Source organism: Pocillopora verrucosa, chromosome 10, assembly GCF_036669915.1.
Source record: "Pocillopora verrucosa isolate sample1 chromosome 10, ASM3666991v2, whole genome shotgun sequence".
Lineage (NCBI taxonomy): Eukaryota > Metazoa > Cnidaria > Anthozoa > Scleractinia > Pocilloporidae > Pocillopora > Pocillopora verrucosa.
Window position 1 is genome coordinate 14,302,292 of NC_089321.1, and position 24,226 is coordinate 14,326,517.

A 24,226-nucleotide genomic window follows, 5' to 3' on the forward strand; every position below is an offset into this window, starting at 1 on the left:
CTGTGGAAGATTAGTGAAAAGATGTGACTATTAACTCTTTAACTCCCATGAGTGACCAAGACAGAATTTCTCCTTAACAATATCAATGAAATACAAAGTGGACAAGTGATGAGAATAAAGAAAAATATCAATCGAGGGATGATTAGCTGATCCAATATCAAATTCTCCACCTTAACAACTAGAGAACTGTATTGCAGACAGTAAGGAGAATTAATAAAGAGATCTCGGGAGTAAAAGGGTTGATATTGTTATTGCTCAGATAGCTCTTGGGTCGTGGTCGTGGGATCAAACGGGTGGGGGGGGGGGGTCGGGGAATGGTGATTAGCAGATGTCAATAGAGTCTACTTATATGGGGGAAAATCGCTTTTTTTCAACGCTGTAGTTAACAATAAATAAGCAGACTGTCCAACGCATCAGCAAGCAGGTAGAGCGCATTTTTCATAGTGTGTTGCTTTACAATTTCCTTAATGTGTTGTGTTGGATCAAGATAGTGACCGCAAATCACTTTTTGAAGGAGTTTCCTCATGTAGAGGTTCTTCGTTGCTTGTGAGACGCTTTCATCCATTGACTGAATCGGCGAAGTTGTGTTTGGAAGATAAACATACAGGTAACAGACCAATCGCGAGTTTTCAGCTCTTCAGGATGAGCAGAACAGTTGTCCATCAGCAACAACGCTTTAGGCGAACGAATAATGTTTGGTGCACGTTGGTGGCGTTTAACAACTGGGACGAAATCTTTCTTGAACCAATCAGCAAAAATCTCTGAGTTCATCCAAACGTTTCTTTGAGACTTGTAAATGACAGGGAGCGCAACCATGTTTACGTTTAAAACATTGTGGCGTCGCAAATTTTACAATCACAACTGGTTTCGGTTTATGGGTTCCTGTGGCATTACTACAACCAAGGACAGTTTGGCGATCTTTTGATTTCTTGAAACCAAGGGCAGATTTTTCGCGGCATGACACCAGGGTTCTGTCGGACAAACATCTCCACAGGAGTCCCGTTTCTAACTATTAGGAGGCCTCTATGAGAAAACTAGAACTGAATCACAACTATTTCCACTGACATTAGATAAAAGCAACAAGGTATAACTAAATATAATTTTTTAAAATTTTTTTCAAAATGAAAATTTTTTTGTTTTGTTTTGTTTTTTTTCTTTTTTTTGATATTTTTGAGAAACACAATATCTGAAAACATTGGAAAAAATATTAGCAAAATGTTCTAAGTATGGGAAATATGGTACACCCAAAATTTAGTGATGGTACTTCTTAGAATGAAACACTGCAAAACAATCCCAACCCTTACTAACATGCATATACTTCTGACATTGAGGGGCATCACAATAAGATCGAACCCTAAAATCTCCCCTACCCTCTTTATAACATACCACACAGCGTCTCTGAGTACTAGAGAAAACTGGGATATGGATAGATATAAACTCCTCTGGGGCAAGAGGGGGTGATTCCACTGTGGTATTCGCAGGTGGACTACCATAATCAGGGAAACCACAGATTTGTCTAATAATTTCTACCCGGAAATCAGCCAAAGAATAATGGGAGGGCCTTTTAAGAGCATCATCGTCAGGAAACTGAGCCTGATGCTCTTTAAAAAGAATAAAACCATTAACTACAGCCATGTCAATTAGGTGGTAAAACAAAGTTTTCCACCACTTCATGGACTTACGTAGTGCACTATTTGTAGTTAGAATTTGATCAGATCGGTCAACCCCACTCATAAACTTATTGTAATTATCTATAACTTTAGGTTGTGATACTTCCCTTGTGTTCCACACACCATCTTTCTTTGTTTTCCTGTTGACCAGACCATGATCATTAGCTCTATCTATAGTTGTTAACATTGAAACTACTTTGTTATCCACCCACTGAAGTGCCAAACAAGGAGGATCTCTTTCCCAACGCATGCTACCCCTTTCTTTCCCCTTAGCCCATTCCTTACTGTTTTTGAGCGCAGCTGGAAAGTCTCTCCTGGTTTCCCGCATGGTACCAGTGGCAAGGACTCCCTGAGCAAACAAATCTTTGAATAATTTGACTGATGTATAAAAGTTATCAACAAATAAATGGTAACCCTGATTTAGAAAAGGCCCTATAAGTTTCATCACTACATCATAACCTAAGCCAAATTTACTAGTTTCATGCCCTGTGACTTTACCAATGTAGACATTGAAGTCTACAGTGTAACCATTTGAACTGTCAGCCAATACCCACAATTTAATACCCCATCTGGTGGGCTTGTCTTTGATATACTGACGTATACCAGACCTGTGGCGAGACTTAACCATGCGCTCGTCAATAGCTAAATTTTGTCTGGGCTGGTACAAAGCAAGACATCTAGATTTAAAATAATAAATAAAGGACTCAACTTCACGCAGCTTATGGGATTTATCTTCTTTAGCGGGATCTACCACATGCAACATGGCCATTAGGGCTTTGAATCTGGTTCTAGACATGATTGCTCTTGCCCAGAGACCATGAAATAGGGTCTTTATGCTCCAATACTTGTCAACATCACCAATCTTAACAAGCCCCATATAAATGATAAGAGCAATCAGCCGCTTTATTTCATCAGCTGTGGTCTCTTTCCAACTACCATCAGGGCTTGTATAACTCTGATGGGACCCAGAAAATATATGCTCCCAAGCATAACTATTTGTATGTGCAACTATATTGTTTATCATTTCAATTGTAAAAAATAGGTTAAAAAACTCTACCGCCTTTTTCATGGTGCTCCTGAGTTGAGGCCGCTCAAAATGGATTCCAGCTGGCCTTGAAGGAGTAAAAGGAGGAATGGGATTTCTTACATCATGATCATTATAAGATTTGAAAGGGGCACGAGCAGGAGTACGAGTGCGACCACGCACACTCCTACGGCCAGCCGAACCACTTGAACGACCTCGAGTGGCAGGAACACCACAATCTTGAGAAGCAGGAACACCAACAGCACCAGCACCATGGAATCTTCCAGGACCTACACAAACATAACAAATATTTTAGTTTTGTTGATAAAGTCCATAGATCCTATAGATAAGGTTTGATAAACCAAGTAATATTTTCCTCCTTTCAAGACATTTACTCACCAAGAGGAGTGGCAGAATTGAGAGGGGGAATTGGACAGGCAGCAGTAGAAGTAGCAGAGGGGCCAGCAACTACACATTAAAACAAAAATAATTATGAGAAATTGTAGCAAATGCTGTTGGAAAGTGCTCAACACACATGAGTGTAGAGCGAAATACAGTTCAAAATGACTTAAATGAAACACGCATGATTACCTGTAACTCTGAGTTTCGTGCTTACGCACTCGTCAGACAGGTTTAATCTGTCTGACAAGTGCGTAGGCACGAAACTCAGAGTTGCAGGGAATCATGCGTGATTCATTTTAGTCATTTTGAACTGTAAAACAAAAATATAATTTTCAGTGAATAAATCAGTTATCCTCAACATCGATATACTGATATCCTAATAAAATTCACGTTACTCTATGGTATGTGCATTCGGAAATTATACTTGTTATTCTAAATTTTGCCGGGTGGAAATATTTCACTTACCAGGAGCCATGGGTTCCTTAGTGGAAGTGCTAGCCTCCTCCGGCCGCTCGTCATCTTCAACTTCTCCCTCGCTAAAACTGTCATAAGTAAAATGTTTATATTCCGTAAGTCAGTCAAAATTAACCAAATGAAAAATCTATATTAAAGTAAATGGCCAAATCGTCACCGAATCGCACGCAACGGACGCAGCCGAAAAATGCATTTCTCCATGGTAACAGCTGATCGAACCACCCTTCCAAATAGCTTGAATCGCATCGCATCTCATCGCTTAAAACATGCTCGTAGCGTAAATTGCTACTTTTCAGAGTCCCTAAAGTCAAATTTTAATCAAATTTAAATATCTGCACAAGAATCAAACACAAAAGGGCGACCTGAGGCGAACGACTTCGCATCTCAAGACTACATGCTCGATGGCGACCATTCCGCCATGGCCTTTATTGACTTCTCACCTCGATTCCCCACTCTCATTTTCTAGCTGTCGGTCCAGATCACTTTCTTCTCCACTGTCCATCCCATCAGCGGAGTTTTCATCATTAAAGATCTTCTCCAACATAATTTCAGCGGAGACAAGGTTCACACGCGCACGCTTAGACGATGAAGCCATGTTTAACGGTGAAAGTGAAATTTCAAATCAAATGTTGTGTAGTATTTTCAAATGTCGCTCACCAAACTCGCTACATGATTCGTTTAACATGTCAACGTCATACAGACCAAATATGGAAAGAGTCGGAAGTAACGCAATACTCTTCCGGAAATGATGGGTGGAATTCCACCCCTAAGCGCTGGGGCTGCTGGGATATCTTTTACTTAAAAGATATATCAGACATACGAAGTATCATTTCTATCAGGTCAATGTTTTATTGTGCTAAGGTGCTCTGAGAGGTCCTAGAGCAAAACAAGGAAAATTTCAATCCAGGCTCTTTCATTATTAAAATTTCGCGGTGCACTTTGCTTTCTTTTCTTTGTGGAATGTTAGGTTTTTAGATGCATGACGGATCCCCTCTCGGAGTCAGCTTAAATAGCCATCAAGAGGCCAAGGAGTTATATATTTGGCGATAATAGTTGCAAGTATCAGCTACAAGAGTTTCTGAAATCAGATCGAAAGGAAATGACCATCCTACTATATGGCAAGACAAGAGTAGGAAAGTCACATTTGACCAATCCACTTAAGAGAGGATGTCAGCATCCATCGAACAAATTTGAAATATTGTGGCAAGTCACCCAAAATTCGTTTCCTCTCCTACTTTCATATTTTGTAGCCCAATATATTCTAATAATTGTAGTGTAGTTTTTTTGTAAAAATATATTTTAGTTTTCGAGAAATGACCACTCAAATATGCAAATTTTCACCTTGAATATTAACCGAGTTGTGTGACCTCATGTGACGAATGTACTAGATCTACGCTATTTCTGTGAGCATAATCCTTTGTTTTATCATCTAAACTTAAACCCCTGTCGTTATTGAAGCTGGCAAAGAAATACTTACTTTTTGGTGAATATTTTTGTCCGACATACTTTTCCTATGTCGAAAAGTAGCATCAAAACAAAGACATTTTTAGCAATGACCAATGTGACAGAATCTACTGAGCTTCAAACTGTTAAAAGCCCAAAGGATGGTTATTAAGTTACTGTAAAAATTTCCTTAAGTATTTGTGTTGTTCTATCTTGAGACGAACTCAAAGTCCGGGAAAATTTACTTCATAGCGACTATGAAATATACATGGTGCGCCTACTTGTCGCCACCGTTAATTGGCATAAATCACTACAATTTGTAAAAAAGTCTAACATAACACTCTTACCTTGTTTAGTTACGATTTTATTAGCCGTTTCGAGTATTATATTACGCCTGGGTACAACTTTTTGACAGGAACCCAGGTTTTGCCTGATCTGATCTACCAAGTGTTTAAAACTTCTTGGGGTATATATAGACAATAGGCTTCAATTTGATGAACACATTGCTAACATTTGTAAGAGGAGTAGCCAGCGTGTTGGAGTCCTGATAAGGCTCAGGAATATGATACCAACAGACACCAAGCTGAAGTTGTTTAAGGCAGCCATTCTTCCGTATTTGACATACAGCCATCTTGTCTGGCATTTTTGTAGGGCGAGTGATACTAGAAAATTGGAACGTATTCAAGAAAGGGCACTTAGGGCAGTTTACTGTGATAAGGGGAGTAGTTATGATAAATTATTAGACATGGCTAACCTAAGTACACTGCAGAACAGAAGACTACAGGATATAGCCATTCTTATGTATAAGGTAAAGAACAATTTATCTCCTAATTACATATGTAGCCTTTTTCAAATTCCACAACTTAGGTACACACTGCGTAATAATGATTTTGGTATACCTAGATTTAATACTGTCACTTTTGGAAAACATTCGCTTAGATATATGGGACCCAAAATATGGGCAATTGTACCAAGAAATGTAAGAGAACTGACATCCATATCATCTTTTAAATGTAACATACGTAGAATAGACCTTGTTTCTAAATTGACTGATAGTAAATGTGAAAACTGCCTTTTATGTAAGACTTAGGTTAGATTTTTAAATTGTACATATATATTGTTTTATTTTTAAATTTCTCAAATTTTTAGGTAGTATTTAGTGTCCCCAGTTAGTGGTTGTATAACTGCTATTTTAGATTTGACACATAAATAAAGGTTGTTGTTGTTGTTGTTGCGTTGTGTTTTCCCCTCCCTCATTTATATCATAAGCTAGTCAAGTGAATATTTACCAGGTATAAAGATTTTTGTTTAAGTTGAATTGAAAATATTAAAATCTGTGCTTTCTTCACTAATCGTTGTTTCAGCGGCAGCACAGCAGTTAAAAGCGGGTTGTGGCTTCAACGCTACTGAAATTTTTAGTATTCAGACAGGCGAGCAAAGCGTGATGCTCTGGGAATAAAAACTTTTAGGGGCCTTTTACATGATATCCGAATGAGTTTTGTACAAGAACGAGTTCATACCGGTTACCACATAATAACCAGCGTAAAATTTATTCGAAACGAGTCAATTCTGAGTGAGTTTATTGGGGTTTTCATTACAGAACGAAAACTCATTCTGGACGACCTTTTCTATCTGTGCAATGTAAACGCGGCACGGCTCTCATATTTGTATGAGTCCTCTGTAGGAGCGAGGGAAGCATTGAAAAAGACAGAAAAGGACATTAACACTTGTTTTTACAGGCTAATTGTTGCCACTCCCACACGGATAAGAATTAAGTACCTTTTATAATTTTATAGCGATCGGTTTTCGAAATTCCAGGCGCGCACACCCGCCCTCTTATGTAAAGGGGTCCCCCGGGGGTGCTGATACGTGCAGCACACTTGACATTTAGCGAGGACAAATTCTAACGTGATTTTTAGCGAAGAGAAACAAGTTTTGTCAGCGTCTAGTTGCTAGTGCGGAAGGGCCCTCTACCACCGTGTGCATAACTACGCGTCCCCCCAGACGGCGGAAAGCCAACAAAGTGTTTAGACATAAGTTCAGAAAACTCCGCCTCTGTCTGAATTTTTGGTAGCCTATTGACCAATTCCCAATCGAAACTTAAGTCTGACGTCACGTGTAATTTTGCTCACGGTGGTAAGTAGCCTACTTACCGAAGCCAGATTGTACGAATTTTCCAGACATCTTGAGTAATATCTTTGATACACGCTTGCCAATTCCCCTATCAGCTTTTGGAATCGACTTAACCCTACCTTTATTATGGCCGGACATTTCTTTTGGCACCCTACATCTGCTATTGGAACCACGATTTCACCTAACACCGAGATTTGATCTGTGAGTGGGGCAATTTGTAAAGTCATCGATATCTTTTGGCGTCTCGAAGATGCCGGCACGCGACAAAACAAGATCGACTTCATTTTCTGGATCTGAAAACTTGCAACTCCGCAAGTGACTTGAAATGTCTAATTAACAATCACGTAAGGGAACGACTTGGTCTTCTCGATAACTAAACCCACAAGTTCCACCAGCGAACGATTTCACTAAACAGCAAATCTCCATTTTAGCATGTAAGATGAGTCGCTTATAAAACAGATCAGTTAGCTAAATCAGTATGTAGCTTGTCAATCAAATTGAGTATTGTAACCATACTTTGACTTCAGCCGGCAAAGGAATCATTGATGGATCTGGACATTTTAGTTTTCTGAATGCAGTAATTCCTGAAAGGTTTTTTCTAGATGTCATGCAAAGAGGAAAAAAACCCATCTCTTGGTATTTCAGAGGTTGATTCATCTTTGAATTTCTGTGTCACGCTTGTCACGCAACTGATATAATGAGATAAGGAAGATATATAAACTGGAACTCAAATCTGGCCAGAATGTGGTAGAGCATAATTAACGTGATCATCGAAACAGCTAATAAAGTCATAAATAAACAAGGTAAGAGTGTTATGTTAGATCTTTTTGCAAGTTGTAGTGATTTATGCCTATTAACGGTGGCGACAAGTAGGCGCACCGTGTATATTTCATAGTCGCTATGAAGTAAATTTTGCCGGACTTCGAGTTCGTCTCAAGATAGAACAACACAAATACACAAGGAAATTTCTACAGTAACTTTATAACCATCCTTTTGTCTTATAAAAGCTTGAAGCTCAGTAGATTTTGTCATATCGGTCATTGTTAAAACTGCCTTTGTTTTGATGCTACTTTTCGACATAGGAAAAGTATCCAGGTCCAGTACATTCGTTACATGAGGTCACACAACTCGAGTAATATTCACGGTGTAAATTTGCATATTTGAGCGGTCGAACGAAAAAATTATTTCTCGAAAACTAAAATTAATTTTTACAAAAAAACTACACCACAATTATTAGAACATATTGGGCTACAAATTATGAAAGTAGGAGTGAAAACAAATTCGGATGACTTGCCGCTGTTTGTTTGATGCATGCTGACATTAGCTCTTAATAGTGAAAATCTCGCGAGAGAGGGTCATACTCTGTTTACAGAGACAGCCGACGTGAGTAGATTCACGACTATCTAACTCAAAATTTCTGTTCACACTCATAACCATTACAACTTCCTGAAACGCGACTCGCGCATTAGCTGTTCATTTTTATTAATTATTCTTTAGAGTTGTAATCAGACAATGCCTCTACCATAGATATTTTCTCAAATAAACTTCAGAATGTGTTTTTTTTCCCGGAAATCGCAATGGTCATGAATAATTGATAACAGGAATTTGTGTTGTCCAATTCGTTCTGTAGTAATATACATGAAAACATCACGCACTTCTGATTGGCTGGAAACGAGTGAATTTTTTTAAGGTAACGCGAGATCAACACGAGTGCAAAGTTGTAATATGAGTGCAAATCACATATGACGCGCGCTTTTAGATTTTCGTCAATTTATCATCTTAATGCTTTTCTACGCAAAGTGACCAACATTTTCTTACTAAGTGTTGATATCAAATTAACTTGGAGCTTGTGAAAGTTAAGCTCATAGAGTATTTATCAGACGTAATGTAAAAAAGATCTGAACAAGAGAATTGCTGCGGTTAGGGATCGAGTTTGTCTTCAGAAAGAAAATTCGAAATTTATTGGTTTTTTTTTTATAGAGACTGGTGTATTCTTAAAATGTAAACTAAAATTTTTATTTATCATCTTCCGGTCTCACTATCCCTTCATGGAAATGCTCTTACAGGAATACTATTATCTAGATAGAGAAATGATAAATTACACAGGGTTCAAGCCAACAGCCAGCTGCCGGCGGCAGCCGAAACTTTTTGCACGCTTGCCAGCGATTTTTCACCAAAGAACTAGAATTTTATTGAAAATATTATGCTTATTGATCTTTCGACTGAAGTTAAAGTCGCTGTCATATTATGGTGAACATTTCATATTAGGCAATAAAGTAACCAATGTTTTGAAGGCTGTTTGCAAATGTAAACGAATATAAAGTTTCGAGATTTGAAGCGTGCTACAGGGAGTATTTTTGTTTACAGTATCAAGCTTTCTACGTATTTCTTTAAGCGTGACACCACAGGCGGCTCAAGCTCCAGCTGTGAGATGATCATCTTGCACAATAACAGCTATGGCGGAATTATAAGAGTTTGTATGGGAATATTTATGATCGCTTTAAGGAATAAAAAAATACGTCAAATTCTCAATAAAAATACCTCACCTTACTTCGACAGTGTATCGCTTGCGATCTGACCGCTTACTTTGATGAAAAGAGCCCATTTTAAGAAAAGTCCGTTTTCTTGTGTACGTTGAAAACCTCGAAATGAACAACTCGCTAAAATGGGCTGTCCAGGGTGATCGTAGCCGTTGTGATCAAAATAGTGACACTGCTTCTGATCGGCGTCCCATTACTAGAAGTGTTTTCATGGTGGAGATATTAATAATCCCGGAGTCACATCTGCGTCTATGCTCAGCTACGATAGGCACTGATCATGGGTAGAGAGGCCCAGCGTAGAGTTTCCCCAGCATCAACCTCGTCCCTCCTTCATTAAGAGAAAACCTGAGAGATGTCATGATGAGGTACGCTAGAGGAACCATCAGGGTGGTATTCGAAAGGATCCTTTCTGGAGGTGGCTCTCTTGGTGCCGCTGCCTTCGACTGGATTGTTAATTACTTCATAGACTGGCAACGAGCCTTGGAAGGGAAGATTAATACTATGGAGGAAGAGAGAGAAAACTAGCGAATAGCTGACACCGGAGTAGTTCTTATTGAAAGCTATTTTGCACCTTAAAAATCTGCATAACCTCTACTTATTGCAAAAAAGTTGTACATTGGTAAAACTAGATGACAAATTCCGAGAACACGTCCGCGATGTAGAAAGAAATGAGAAGGACGTGTCCAAACCAGTCGCTAGACACTCTAATCTTCCTAATCATTCTAGCAGCCAGGAGCCCATTACTTAGGCTCCTGAAGTAGCATATGGCAGTTTCCGGCCTTTCCCTTCATCTGGGCAGTTTGGAAAGCCGCAAAACTCTAGAACAAAAATTTATCTTTCAAATCGACGCTCTTGATCACCACCGTATCAACGAGGGCTTTTCATTCAACAAATTTATTATTTTTTTTCTCCTCACCATATTCCCACCAATAGCGTAGCTCCATTTTCTGCAAATAAAGCCACACACAACCCACAATTCCTCTAATCGCTCTGACGAAGGGTTTAAACGAGTTCGAGGCGTCAGCTTTTGGACTCTTTGCGGTGGATAATACTAAATTACCCGATCTTCACGAAAGACCGAGCATTTGCCTTGCCTTTCAAGGTAGGTTGAATGGATTAATTTGTCGGCAACTGATTTGCAAATGATTTGCCGATAGTCATCTAACAGTACATTACAGCGACAAGGAAGACGTCGATTTAAAAATGAATATATATTTTCATTTGGAATTTCGCGAATGACTGGATGTGCTCACCATCTCTTACGGCGACGTAAGTCAGCACGACGTATGAGAGCGGCGTGGAAAGTTAAAAATTTGCCGTTGACGTTTCTTTTCTCGGAACACGCAGACTTTGATGATTTCACGTTGTTATCTGCGACCTAAAGCAAACGACGACGACGACAACAGCGAGGACGTGGCAAAACAAAAGATCTAATAGGCAGAACGATTGCTCAGCTCGTGCGTTTTAAAGCTTTGTACATTTCTCAGGCGTGCTCTGCAAAACAACAACGTGAAATCACCAAAATTTGCATGGTCTGCGAAAGGAAAAGGGGAACGATAAATTATTTTAATTTCCATTCGCAACTCAAAGCTGCCAACATATTTTGCGCTGAAGTTATGGAGTGGCTGTGTAAACAGTAAACACATCCAGCCATTTTCGAAATTCTAACTAAAAATAGAAATTCCTTTTTAATCGACGTCTTCCCTGGCGTAGCTCCCTGACTGCTTAAGGTCTCTATTTTGCAGAGGCCGGATAAGAAATAAAACAGTTTTAAAAGGGAAGCGCTGAGCTATTGCTCTGCCCAAATAAACCTTTCAAGTTGTTTGCCACGGCCAAGTCATCGTTTCCGTCGCCGTCGTGGTCTTTTTTTTTTAGTTTTAATTTCAATTTTTAACTTATTATATTTCTGATACAAAATACAGACATAATTAAAGTTACTATAAAGAAACAAGGAGGTTTGACCAACAACAGCCGCGCAGTAGCTGCAGTGAGCATTTTCACCAAAATTATCTTTATAAAAAAAGTGTCTTTCGATGCCGTCCCATGCCGTCTGTCGTGTATTCGTGGTATCTTTCGATACGTCGACAAAATGCGGTGTACATTTGTTCAGGTCTTCGCTAGTTGTCGCCGTTACGAATTAAACATCACTGGTCGAAATAGTAGCTTTATCTTTGTGCGCGAAACGATCCACGATTGAAGAAGTTCGAGCCGATTTTGCTGGCAAAAGTCGAGTAATATATTATGATCGATATCGATAGCAAGATCTACTCTCGCTCGTCATTAAGAAGACATAGTTTTTAACGGGGTTTAGACAGTTTTAAGCTAATTCCGAAACATTTTTTTGAAGGAATCTTTGTTGGATAATTTGTTGTAAGATGTTTCTTCTTTTTCCAAGAATCCTCGCGTCCTCGATTTTTTCCAAGAATCCTCGCTTCCTATTCTCTATACCAGCTTTGTTTGATTAAAGACTGACAGATAAGTTTGCCGACAAAAGGTAACAGATCACTAAAATACTTTCAAATAAATTAAAGTTAGTTATGTTTCCTGTAGCGATCCTTTCGACTGGGAAATAATTCGCTCTTTCTTCGCAGGTGCACCGTAAGTATCTCTTAAAGAAATTTGTAAAACCTTGAGATTCTGCGGCAAATTATCCAACTTTTTTAGACAACCGTGGCACTGTCTACAATTAAATGTAAGTAGAAACGATCACACGACTGACATTTCGTTTCGTTTCGTTTCGTTTCGATTTGATTTCGTTTCGATTTGGTTTCGTTTTGTTTGACATCGTTTCGTTTCGTTTCGTAAGCGCGATGCCAATCGAACAACGTCCTCTCCCTACTCTATTCCAAATATCGCCTAAAATATTTTTCTATATCCTGAAAGCAAAGTATGTATTTGAATGCGGACACTGAATTGTAAATTACCCGGCTAACGTAAGCTGACGGATAACCAAAGTATTGACCAACATTTAACATCTTACGGTCACAAAAATAGCCCGTTTGTATAATTTGAAAGAAGAACTAAGCGCACCTTTAAGTAAACTAAATATAGAACAAAACACAGAGCACTCAAAGTATTTGAAAGAAAAACTAAGCGCTCCCCTAAAGTAAATTAAATAGAGAATAAAACACAAGGCACTTAGAGTATTGACCACCGAATTTGATCAATATTTTTAGATGGAAGGTTTGAATGCCTGAACTGATCGATATATTAATATGTCAGTACTACAGCAAATCGACTGAGGAGAATTAAGCGCAAGCACAGTTAAGATTTATCAAAATTTTTCTCGGCGAAGTAGATTTTCTTGCATTCTACTCTTCTGCCACGTAGCACATAACCAGTAGTCGGGCGACTGATCCCGCATGGAAATAAAACACCTGAAGATCAGAGTATTAGCAGCCGAATTTTGATTTCTCGTCGTAATCAAAAACTACGTACTTACGTCTTCATAGATGACTCAAAACTGTTTCAACAAATCAACTCTTTAAAGGCTGCAACACGAATGAAGCACGTGTGAGCAAAATCACTTAATGATCCAATTGATGCCAGATGCTCTTCGAAAAGCATTTATGTTGACGTCATAATCTTTTGATTGAGAAAAACAAACAGCAGATTATTATTTTGACAATGCTTACTAAATATTTCTTAATAATTTTCTATCCACAATGTTTTGGTCAATTTACACATGTTTTATTTTCTTCCTCTTATATTAATAAAAATTATTTTTTTCAAAGTTTGTTATCAAGAATGGCACAGAAAGGGACCTCAGAGAAAAGTTCTGATGCCTTGGCAACTGAAGTTGATCAGATTATATTTGGTGCAAAAAACTTGGAGTATCAGATCGAAGAATTTGCCAGTTCCGGTGGCCAGACAGTTAATATCCTCCTGAGTGGCAAGACAGGAGTTGGCAAGTCTTATTTGACAAATGCGCTCATTGGAGAAAACGTTGCAGCAGAAGGATATGACATCGACCCACAAACTGATGACGTAAGCTACTTTGATATCGACAATTACTTCACCTTTTAAACTATTATGAGGTGCTTTCATTAACGGGTTACTGTGCATTACTTGTGGATAGGAAAATGGATAATATCTCGCGTCCATACATGTCTAGAATCCATCTGTTCCCTTTTTTTCTTCCGGAAATTCCCATCTTTAATACTTGAAATTAAGAAAGAATTATCGAATTACTTTACAGGTATTAGGTACAAAATTACCCTAAGGATAAGTAAATACTTCTTTTCAACGTCTTTTAGACGAACAGGGCTTTATATGAATAAAACGTTTTCATGCATTTTTCTCGCGTAACTGAGGTAACATACCAAGCCATATCATAATGAAATCTCTGTTAGAGTTAAAAGTTGTAATAATTTCCTGTTTTATGTCCCTCAGGTAACTGCTTATGAAGTTGTCAAAAACGGCGTAACTATCACAGTGTTCGACACTCCAGGACTTGCAGACGCAACCGGCAATGATGAAGAATATCTGCGGAAAATCAAGGAGAGAGTGACCCACTTCGACTTGTTTCTCTTCTGCACTGAGATGACCAGTAAGCGATTCCGCACCGACGACTTGGAAACGATAAAGAAGCTTACAGAAGCCTTGGGGGAGAAACTTTGGGAACATGCTCTTGTGGTTTTAACCTTTGCCAACGAAGTCCCACTATCGCCAACCAAGAAGACAGATGACGTACCTGAAGCAACCGCTTTCAATAACCGCGTTTTAGCTTTCAAGAAAGCGATAAACAAACATTTGGTTGCTATCGGAGTACCTGATATTACAGCGACTAATGTGCCATTTACGCCAGCCGGAGAGTTGGATGATCCAAGACTTCCAGGTAGAGAAGACTGGTTAACAGCATTTTGGATCTCAGCTTTCAAACGTATCAACAGGAACGCAAAAGCTGCTTTCCTGATGGCAAATGTTGATCGTATTTCATTCTCTTCCACCCTTAGTGACGGAAACGAAGAAATCAAAGTAAGGAAAGATGGCAACGTTGTCAATCTTGGCCAGTTCGGTAGTTTATCCATCGAAGAAAAGAATACAATCAAAGAATTCAGAACAAAATTGAAAGAGAGCGACTTTGACGAAAAATTGAACCGTTGTTTCCAGAAAGGCGGGACGTCCGACGAGCCTGGCCAAGATGCAAAGGTGTCAGGTCCCTCCATCAAGGTGAATGAAACGTACTCTGAAGAAATCATTAGGGATGTGTTTGGCGGTGTATCAGGGCAACTCATCGGTGAGCTGACCGGTGCTAAATCTGGTAAAAAGTACCAAACATTCTTCGGCTGGCTAACGAAGTATTTTAAGAAGTCTTACCCAACTTCCCGACCCACTTAAGCTAGACCAGAAGGCATGAAGAAATGATCAAAAGGTGGCCAAAAGAGTGAAAAAGAGAGAAACTACTTGACATTAAAAATATCAATCAGTTACACTTTGAACATATAATCTATTAACGGAAATGAACTCTGTATACTTAAAAGGTTCATGCCACGTTTCTGAAATAGAATATTCTGTAGAAAAAAGGTTCAGATAGATTGCATATAGCTCCAAGTTTTTTTTTTGTTACAAGATAAGACGAGTTTCAAGCATCTGCAGATAAAGTTGCTGAGTGATGAGTTCAGGTAGATTGCATGTTATATGTGGGCTTGTTAGAGATCCAAGCGTTTTTTTGTTACAAGATAAGATAAGTTTCAAGCGTCTGCAGATTAAGTTTCTGAGTAAAATGAAACTATTTAGCTCTATTTAATAGAGAGCACTGATAAATTAAACTTTAAAAAACGTCTTTTGTGATTTTTCTTTAATTTGTGTTATTAGTAACACCACCCAAAAGAAAAGGGTTGTACAGTTTTTGTTTCCGTGCCTGAATTTTACGGGAAAAGATGGAAAAAAGTATTTAGCAGGCGTTTAAGAACTTTGTGCCTGTTTTCTATCAAGCTTCTAACTTCTATGAGACCGACCAGTATTTATCGCCTGGGGGAATGGGGGTACAGAAGGATTTTGGTTGTGTCATAATAAAGTTTACCTGATTTCTCCCCCGAAAGGCTCTGTAGAGTTCTAATGAACCCCCTGCGTTAACAGACAATTGTCTATAGTCCCCCCTTCATAGTTTTCGAGGAAAGAATGATACGCGCTCCATTCCCGCTGAAAAGGTTGTGTTCCCCTAAAATCCTCCCAGTCTCACCCTCCTCTTATTCTAACTAGAGTTAAACTGCTTCGTTCATAGTCTTTAGATATACTAAAAACAAGCAAGTCAGCTAAAGAACAAACAAGCAAACAAACAACAAATACAGCATTAGATAACAGAGAAATGTATTTAAGTTCGTTGTACTCTGGCTGCCCTCACAGTTCTTAGCATGATCTTTGACCAGACGAATTTCATACCTTTGGTTTGGGATAACCTAAAACTAGAATTCGGCGTATGAATTTGTCAGGTCCCTCGGCTGATTTTTTGTTATCATCGATTTACACTCGTGGCACACGTGAGTGATTGAATGCGTGCAACGCGATATGATAAAGACATAAGTATAAGAGCTTGACTACAAGTAGCGCTCGTAAGAGCGTTTGATATTTTCAGCGTTCATTTTTTCTCAGCCTTTTTCCGGAATGTTTGCTGTTATTCTTTGCCCCGCAACAACTCATATGAAAACTGTGGCCGATACGAAAAACCAAAAACCACTAACTGTTCCAATGTATTAAAATTGTTTAGGCAAGATGGAATGGAAAATCACTTTTCCTTACAGACCATGATGATAGAATCGTCGATTTTGTACCCATCCCTAAAATGACCATAGTACTATTAATTGTCTCCAAAACTTGCTAGGAAACTGAGTCACAAAATACCAAAGAATAAAAGGAAACAAAATAGAAGATGCAGTGCGGAGCCTGAGCACTAGTTTCTCGTGTTACGCACTATAATGCACTGCATCGCTGAGGTAACTCATACTGCCTTCTTCAAGACCGTCTGAGATACCAGAGTGGTTGTCAGACATCTTCACGAAAGACTTTGAGACTGAAACCTGCAAATATAATAACAAACGAGAATTTGCATTAACTTTCAAGGTAAGTTTGTTGATGAAATTTACTAGAGCAACTGATTTGCCGATTAACATCTAACAGTACATCACAGGCATTCTGAGTTGCTAGAGAAATTCTGCAAACATATGCTATGCAACGCACCACGAGAGTCTCTAAAGCATATGCCGTCTGTTTTGTATTCTTTAGTATCTTCGGTAAGTCGAAAAAATTCGGTTTACATTTTTTAAGGTCTTCACTAGTTGTCGCTGTCATGTGTTAAATAACACTGGTTAAAATAGAAGCTTTATTATAGTACGATACGCGATCGACGTTTGGAGAAGTTTGAGCCGATTTTGAAGGCGAAAATGGAGTAATATACTATTATCGATATCGATAGCACGAACTACTTTCGCTCGTCATCAAAAAGAAATAGTTTTTAACGGGGCTTGGACAGTTTTAAGCTAATTCCGAAGCATTTTTTTAAACGAATCTTTGTTCTATAACTTGTTTTAAGATTTTTTTTTCTTTTTCCAAGAATCCTCGCGTCCTTTTCTCAATAATTGCGTTGTTTGATAACGACTGACGAAAATAAGGTTAAAAGCAAAAGCCTACAGATTACCAAAATATTGAACAATACTTGGCTTATAAGGTCACAGAAACTTTAGCCTGCTGTTTGCATAATTCGATAGAAAAAGTAAGAGTACTCGCGAAAGCGAAGCAAGGTTCCAACAACCTCGCGTCCTTTTCTCGATAACCGTGTTTTTTGATAGCGACTTACAAAAATAAGGTTATTAACAAAAGCCCGCAGATAACCGAAACATCGAACAGTACTTGGCTGATAAGGTCACAAAAACTTTAACCTGTTAGTATAATTTGATAGAAAATCTAAGAGCACTCTTAAAGCGAACTGAGGTTCCAAGAATCCTCGCGTCCCGGCTTTTCTCGAGAACAGCCATATAAGATTCCACGACTGACAAATAAGGTCACCAAGCCAACGGATTACACAAATACTGAATAACTTTCAACATCTCAGGGTCACAAAAATAGCCTGTTTGAATAATTTGAAAGAAAAACTAAGCGCATCCTTGAAGTAAACTAAGTGGAGAACAAAACACAGAGCACTCTGAGTTTTGACGACCAAATTGGATCAAAATCAAATACGTTTTTAGATCGAGGAGGAGAGAATGAAATACAGGTTGAAGGATTGAATGCCTGAACTGATCAATAAGTTTAAGTGTCAATACCACAGCAAATCGTCTTGTGATGAAGCTTATGGTGAAGTTGTGTGCATGCGTAATCCATTACCCCTTCCAATGGATGAGTGCTCTTCACAAGAACTGTTTGAAGAACTGATACAACTCCCATGAGTGACCAAGACAGAATTTGTCCTTACAATGTTAATATCAACCAGATAAGTTGATGTTTTTCTTTATTCTCATCACTTGAGGATAGTAAGTTGATCCAATACTAAATTCTCTGAAGTAACATTATAAGAAATGTATGGTTGACAGTAAGGAGAATTACAAATTTGATCTGGGAGTTGGAGGGTTAATGACTCATCGTCCCATCTTAGTCTTGCAGAGTTCCAAGAAAGGTAAAGCCTCCCTTGGACCCTATTAGAGCCACTTTTGAGAGGTTAAAGAGACAGGAGTGGGCACACAAAGACTGGGCCGTGTCCTCTCCCTCTAAGAGAAACAGGGAGACCCTGGGCACGACTTATGAGTCGTTTTCTTATTTATTGCCTCAGACCATTTACGAAAGAGAACCAGAAGTCGATACGTTTGTGATCGTCGCCGACTATGCTTACTTTGCAGAAGTGTCCAAAGTTATTTAAACTACTTTCAGCGTTCAAACAATGACGTAAAGAAAAATGTAGATAAATTCCGAAAACCATGGCAGAGATACAAGTATGGCCTTAGTCACGAAAATTTTCAATATCCTTTGTCCAAAATGCGCCAAGTCGAAGCGTCAATCACGGGAGGAAAAAACAATAAGAGCACTAGAAAGGCAAAGGAAAGTCTTAAGAGAGGGAGTCAGGTCGTTTATCGTTGAAAACGATTATGCTTACGTTGCGGAAGTACGTCTAGAAGTGTTTTTACTTACATAAGTTCAAACAATGACGCACAAAAAATCACTAACGACAATTTTTTTGATTTCCATGACTGGAGTAATGCAAACATTAATCGCAAGCAAGGTAAGTTGCCAAGGGGACTTTCCCAATCTGAAGGCCCTTTACAGTAGCCTTTTTTGGAAGAGACAGGAGCAGGCACGTAGAGACCAGGCTGTTGTCTTTTCCTTCTGAGGCAAGGGAAGTGAAGAGAATTTTGGATGCGGCTAACGAGCCTTCTACTACAGATTACTTGTTATCGTCCAAGAGGACGAGAGCACCTCGAAAAAACGGTACTAGGTCAGCTGTTGCGATTTTCCATAATTTTTAAAAAATGGTTTAGTGCTTTCATTCTATTGGTAAGTAACGTTGATCTAAGAGAGGGCTAGAAACCTTTGGTTGTCATGCAACATCCAAATTCGCTTCGAAAGGGCAAGTTCCATTTTATAAATTACATACTATAACCTTCCCTGGTCATCGGCAAAGTAGATGCGAGTTGAAAGTGTGTTTTGCGAATATTCTAATTGATAGACTGAACGAAGTAGTGTGATTTGAATCTGAGCGACGTCAACAAAAGAAAGTACAAAACGCCTGCGTTATGTCCTTTTGACTAAACTTGGTTCCAAGACTGTACAGCGAGTCTTTGAAGCAAGTCTAGTATCTCCCTCCTTCCATAAAGTTTTGAAAGACAAGCGAGTTTAGGCTTGAAACAAGAGGCTACAGTGGCGTTCACTCGGCTTGGCTTTATTTTAGGGGTGTTACTAAATACAGGGTTCGTACCCTTTTTCAGAAACAATTTTCCAGGACTTTTCCAGGACTTTTCCAGGCTTCAGATTATTTTTCCAGGACTCCAAAATTCACCTTAACTCTTTCACTCTCATAAGTATAAAAGATTCATTTCTACTTTCAATTTCAACACATTGTCAGACATACAAATGAGAACAAAGAAAACAGAGAATATCAACTTCTTTCATTGAACTCTTAATATCTCAGAAGTAACATCAGAAATCCGTGACTGATACTAAGTAGAATTAATATTCACATCTTGGGATTCAAAGTGGGGTTAATTATTTTTCAGCTCTTGGAGCTTTCCTTCCAACTGCTCTTCAATGTCCTTTAAGACTGCCCTTTTTTCCTTGGCAGATCTTCGCAAACTGTTTGATTTGGCAACCCAAGTAAGGTTTCTTGAATCTTCAGCCCTATCTGCAAATTCATCTGCAGTCTTTAAAAGAGCCTCTATATCAGTTTCAATTTGCCGTTTTTTCTTCTTCAGCACATCAATCCCATCCATTGCTGCCTTTCTTTTAAGCGTGTTTTCCTGGGACACTTTAATTCTCTTCTGCTCTTCTAGATAGGAAATATATTTCTGTCGCGCTCCAGCAGATGCCATAAGTAGTTGCTTTGAGATTTTTACATTGGCAAGGCCTCCAACTGATTCAATATGATCATGAATAATCCTCTGTGCAATGAACGATCTTTCCGACAGGTTCTCAACTGCCACTTCTTTGTTTACAGAAAATCCTCTTTCAACTGTGGCTTGACCATGAGACATTAGCAGCAATAATTCAACTACCCCCCATGCTTTTGCCAGTTGCTTATTACCAGCCATGTGTTCATATAACAGTGTGTCGACTCTTAAAGAGGATTCACTAGGGTCAAAATCTTCAAAGTCAGGATTACCTGCACATTCATCCAAAAACTGTCCAAACTGATATATCACCTCATCACACTCATCAGCCTTCAATCTGTGGGCTTCCACAAGAATTTCAAGAACTCTTTTCATTTTTTTGACACATCCTTCTTTCTCTGATGCCATTAGCCTTGGATCCAGACAAGACATACTTCTTACTAGTCGATAATTTATTGGTGTTTTGTCAAGCAGTTTAGAGGCTGTTTTTGCAAGAAAATCTTTACATTCCATTCTGAATTGAAGAACTTGCCTTTCACTCAATTTCCCAGATTTTTCTTTCAGCATGTGTTGTGCCACAAAGCCAACATCAACTTTCTGGTAGTCTAACTGCTGTTCTTTATCAGTGGGCTTCAACCTCAGGATCTTCAGAGGAGATGTTGCCTCGGTAACAAGTTCACCCTTGATAAACCTATTCAACAATGATTTCAACAAAGTGTACAAACTGATACTCATGAATGGCAGCATAGGTTTATCAGTCTGAAATGCTGTGAGAAAAGGATTGATCTGTTTTGCCACTGATGAGAAGAAGGCAATCTTTGCTGGCATCAAGGGATCACAGCAACTACTGCTAATGGTCTCGTAAGATTTGGACTTGGGATCAGTAACTTTCTTTGCCTTAACAGCATTAATGTATTTGACAATGTGAGGCCACACTTCCAGTGCTCGCTCGGCAACTGACACATTCTCTAACCACCGGTGCTGGCAGAATTTTAGGGGGAATACACTGCTACCAGTTATTCTAATGTAGTCTTCTCTTCGAGCCGGACTGTCTTTAAACAGCCAGTAAAGACTGGAGAGAGTTTTCTGCACCGTCCATCCAGCTGCATCACAACCATCCTTAAAAGCTCCATGCACAACATGTATACCACAACTGCCTGTGTTAAGGAGAGTGCAACTGAAATCACTCTTCAATTCTTGCTCTACCATTTCATAAAATTTCCAGTTAACCTTGGGCCCATCCATAGAGAGTTGAATCAGATTTCTACAGCTCAAGTCCTCTTTGCAAGAATGAAACTTTTGAAGCATATCCTCTGCACTAGAATGCCCAAGAAATTGTGAATCATAATAGCGAGTTTCAACTTTGTCATGATTCCAGATGCGAACATGGAAATCCATCTGCTTCTTTTGCAGTTCGTGATTCAAACTTTCATCAAACAAAAGCACATATCCCTTTGAAGATTTGACTTTTTCCTTTAGAAGACTCTTGAAACATGGTGCAATACCAAAGCAAGAAAGATAGGAGGCCTTTTTCTCCCCACAGGTAAATTTCTTTGCAATGTCACTGTCTGGAAACATTTGCTGCACTAAGAAGTTTATATCTGTACAGGAATTATACGAATAATGGCTGCTATTCACCTTTAGCGCCCACCAAATTTCAGCAGTTAAAGTATCATTCCTCGTCACGAACCCGGACATACCTGCTGTTGTACTAGCGGCACTACTTGATACAGTCAAAGTAGAGTTGTTACTTTCAGTGGCTGTTCGAGGGGCAGCGAAAGAGCTGTTCGAGAAAAGGTTTCTTATGTCACCTGTTGTATTTCTTTGTTGCTTTTCGATAAGATGAATATGCTTCTTTCCCTTTTCGTGGCTTTTCAATGCCGATTCTCCCATATTTGATACATCAAACGCTTTCATACAAACTCTACATTTTGCTTTAAACTTGTCCGCGTCACGTTCCAGCCACAATTTATAGGAAGAGTTTTCCAACCATCGGTCACTAAACAAGCATTTCCCAGGCATATTTCGGAACAAAACATTTAAAACTCAAGACGCCCATTCACTGAGTACCCGTTTACAAAATCATGCATGCATCAAGGTTACTACTGCGCATGAGCTTATGATGATACATGAGCCCTCGATCCAGAGTTACACTCGTGTCAGTTTCGGGAAACATGAAAAAATATAGATGCGGTCATGCGGTCAAAACCAGAAAGGAATACGTTATAAAAATACTAAAAAAACTTTGCTCATTTGTTTTAGAGAAAACTTTATTACTTTGTTCAGTTTAACAGATTTCCAGGACTTTCCAGGACCAGCATTACTTTTCCAGGACTTTCCAGTCCTGGAAAATGCGATAATAAAATTCCAGGACTTTCCAGGATTTCCAGGACCCGTACGAACCCTGAACAGAGGGTCCAGCAACTACACATTAAAACAAAAATAATTATGAGAAATTGTAGCAAATGCTGTTGGAAAGTGCTCAATACACATGAGTGTAGAGCGAAATACAGTTCAAAATGACTAAAATGAAACACGCATGATTCCCTGTTACTCTGGGTTTCGTGCTTACGCACTCGTCAGACAGGTTTAATCTGTCTGACGAGTGCGTAGGCACGAAACTCAGAGTTACAGGGAATCATGCGTGTTTCATTTTAGTCATTTTGAACTGTAAAACAAAAATATAATTTTCAGTGAAGAAATCAGTTATCATCAACAGCGTTATACTGATATCCTAAAAAAATTCACGTTATTCTATGGTATGTGCATTTGAAAATTATACTTGTTATTCTAATTTTGCCGGGTGGAAATATTTTACTTACCAGGAGCCATGGGTTCCTTAGTGGATGTGCTAGCCTCCTCCGGCCGCTCGTCATCTTCAACTTCTCCTTCGCTAAAACTGTAATAAGTAAAATGTTTATATTGCGTAAGTCAGTCAAAATTAACCGAATGAAAAATCTATATTAAACTAAATCGCCAAATCGTTATCGAATCGCACGCAACGGACGCAACCGAAAAATGCATTTCTCCATGGTAACAGCTGATCGAACTACGCTTCCAAACAGCTTGAATCGCATCGCATCTCATCGCTAAAAACATGCTCGTAACGTAAATTGCTGATTTTCAGAGTCCCTAAAGTCAAATTTTAATCAAATTTGAAGAAATGCACAAGAATCAAGCACAAAAGGGCGACCTGAGGCGAACGACTTCGCATCTCAAGACTACATGTTCGATGGCGACCATTTCCCCATGGCCTTTATTGACTTCTCACCTCGATTCCCCACTCTCATTTTCTAGCTGCCGGTCCAGATCACTTTCTTCTCCACTGTCCATCCCATCAGCGGAGTTTTCATCATTAAAGATCTTCTCTAACATTATTTCAGCGGAGACAAGGTTCACACGCGCACGCTTGGACGATGAAGCCATGTTCAACGGTGAAACTTAAAATGTCAAATTAGTGTTGTGTAGTATTTTCAAATGTCGCTCACCAAACGCGCTACATGATTCGTTTAACATGTCAACGTCATACAGACCAAATATGGAAAGAGTCGGAAGTAACGCAATACTCTTCCGGAAATGATGGGTGGAATTCCACCCCTAAGCTCAGGGGCTGCTGGGATATCTTTTAATTAAAAGATATATCAGACATACAAAGTATAATTTCTATCAGGTCAATATTTTATCGTGCTAAGGTGCTCTGAGAGGTCCTAGAGCAAAACAAGGAAAATTTCTATTTAGGCTCTTTCATTATTTAAATAACGCGGTGCACTTTGCTTTCTTTTCTTTGTGGAATGTTTGGTTTTGAGATGGAAGACGGATCCCCTCCCGGAGTCAGCTTAAATAGCCATCAAGAGGCCAAGGAGTTGATATTTGGCGATGATAGTTGCAAGTATCAGCTACAAGAGTTTTTGAAATCAGATCGAAACGAAATGACCATCCTACTATGTGGCAAGACAGGAGTAGGAAAGTCACATTTGACCAATGCACTTATTGGAAAAAATCTCACGA

At 39.0% G+C, this 24,226-nt stretch overlaps 3 protein-coding genes across 6 annotated transcripts; 1 reads left to right on the top strand and 2 right to left on the bottom strand.

The window, feature by feature from the left end:
* Positions 1-411: 411 nt before the first annotated feature.
* Positions 412-23,664, bottom strand: LOC131784501 (piggyBac transposable element-derived protein 4). 3 transcript variants are annotated; one of them, XM_066172817.1, is made up of 5 exons: positions 13,129-13,215; positions 9,693-10,185; positions 3,562-3,638; positions 3,094-3,162; positions 412-2,984 (listed from the first exon to the last, which is right to left on the bottom strand). In XM_066172817.1, exons 2-5 carry the CDS (start codon positions 9,749-9,751, stop codon positions 1,252-1,254), a joined length of 1,938 nt encoding a protein of 645 aa, XP_066028914.1. In that variant the 5' UTR covers positions 9,752-10,185; positions 13,129-13,215; the 3' UTR covers positions 412-1,251. The 3 variants fall into 3 exon arrangements, with proteins under 3 accessions (XP_066028914.1, XP_066028913.1, XP_058957295.2); XM_066172816.1 differs by lacking the exons at positions 9,693-10,185; positions 13,129-13,215 and adding an exon at positions 23,490-23,664; XM_059101312.2 differs by lacking the exons at positions 9,693-10,185; positions 13,129-13,215 and adding an exon at positions 4,011-4,770.
* LOC131773007 (uncharacterized) lies at positions 10,656-15,462 on the top strand. 2 transcript variants are annotated; one of them, XM_066172818.1, is made up of 4 exons: positions 10,672-10,788; positions 12,082-12,180; positions 13,421-13,673; positions 14,079-15,462. In XM_066172818.1, exons 3-4 carry the CDS (start codon positions 13,434-13,436, stop codon positions 15,024-15,026), a joined length of 1,188 nt encoding a protein of 395 aa, XP_066028915.1. In that variant the 5' UTR covers positions 10,672-10,788; positions 12,082-12,180; positions 13,421-13,433; the 3' UTR covers positions 15,027-15,462. The 2 variants fall into 2 exon arrangements, with proteins under 2 accessions (XP_058944959.2, XP_066028915.1); XM_059088976.2 differs by lacking the exon at positions 12,082-12,180 and having other exon boundaries at positions 10,656-10,788.
* On the bottom strand, positions 19,583-22,426 carry LOC136283639 (uncharacterized). The gene has a single exon (XM_066172815.1). The coding sequence runs from the start codon at positions 22,238-22,240 to the stop codon at positions 19,874-19,876; it is 2,367 nt and encodes a 788-aa protein (XP_066028912.1). The 5' UTR covers positions 22,241-22,426; the 3' UTR covers positions 19,583-19,873.
* Positions 23,665-24,226: the final 562 nt, after the last annotated feature.

What these genes read in the sequence shown, in the direction of transcription:
- LOC131784501 (XM_066172816.1), bottom strand. Translation starts at nt 23,644, where the DNA reads ATGGCTTCATCGTCCAAGCGTGCGCGTGTGAACCTTGTCTCCGCTGAA. An exon ending in AATGAGAGTGGGGAATCGAG is followed by an intron (nt 3,639 to 23,489) that starts GTGAGAAGTCAA and finishes TACTTATGACAG; the next exon opens with TTTTAGCGAGGGAGAAGTTG. An exon ending in CAATTCTGCCACTCCTCTTG is followed by an intron (nt 2,985 to 3,093) that starts GTGAGTAAATGT and finishes ATGTTTGTGTAG; the next exon opens with GTCCTGGAAGATTCCATGGT.
- LOC131773007 (XM_059088976.2), top strand. Translation starts at nt 13,434, where the DNA reads ATGGCACAGAAAGGGACCTCAGAGAAAAGTTCTGATGCCTTGGCAACT. An exon ending in TCGACCCACAAACTGATGAC is followed by an intron (nt 13,674 to 14,078) that starts GTAAGCTACTTT and finishes TATGTCCCTCAG; the next exon opens with GTAACTGCTTATGAAGTTGT.
- LOC136283639 (XM_066172815.1), bottom strand. Translation starts at nt 22,240, where the DNA reads ATGCCTGGGAAATGCTTGTTTAGTGACCGATGGTTGGAAAACTCTTCC.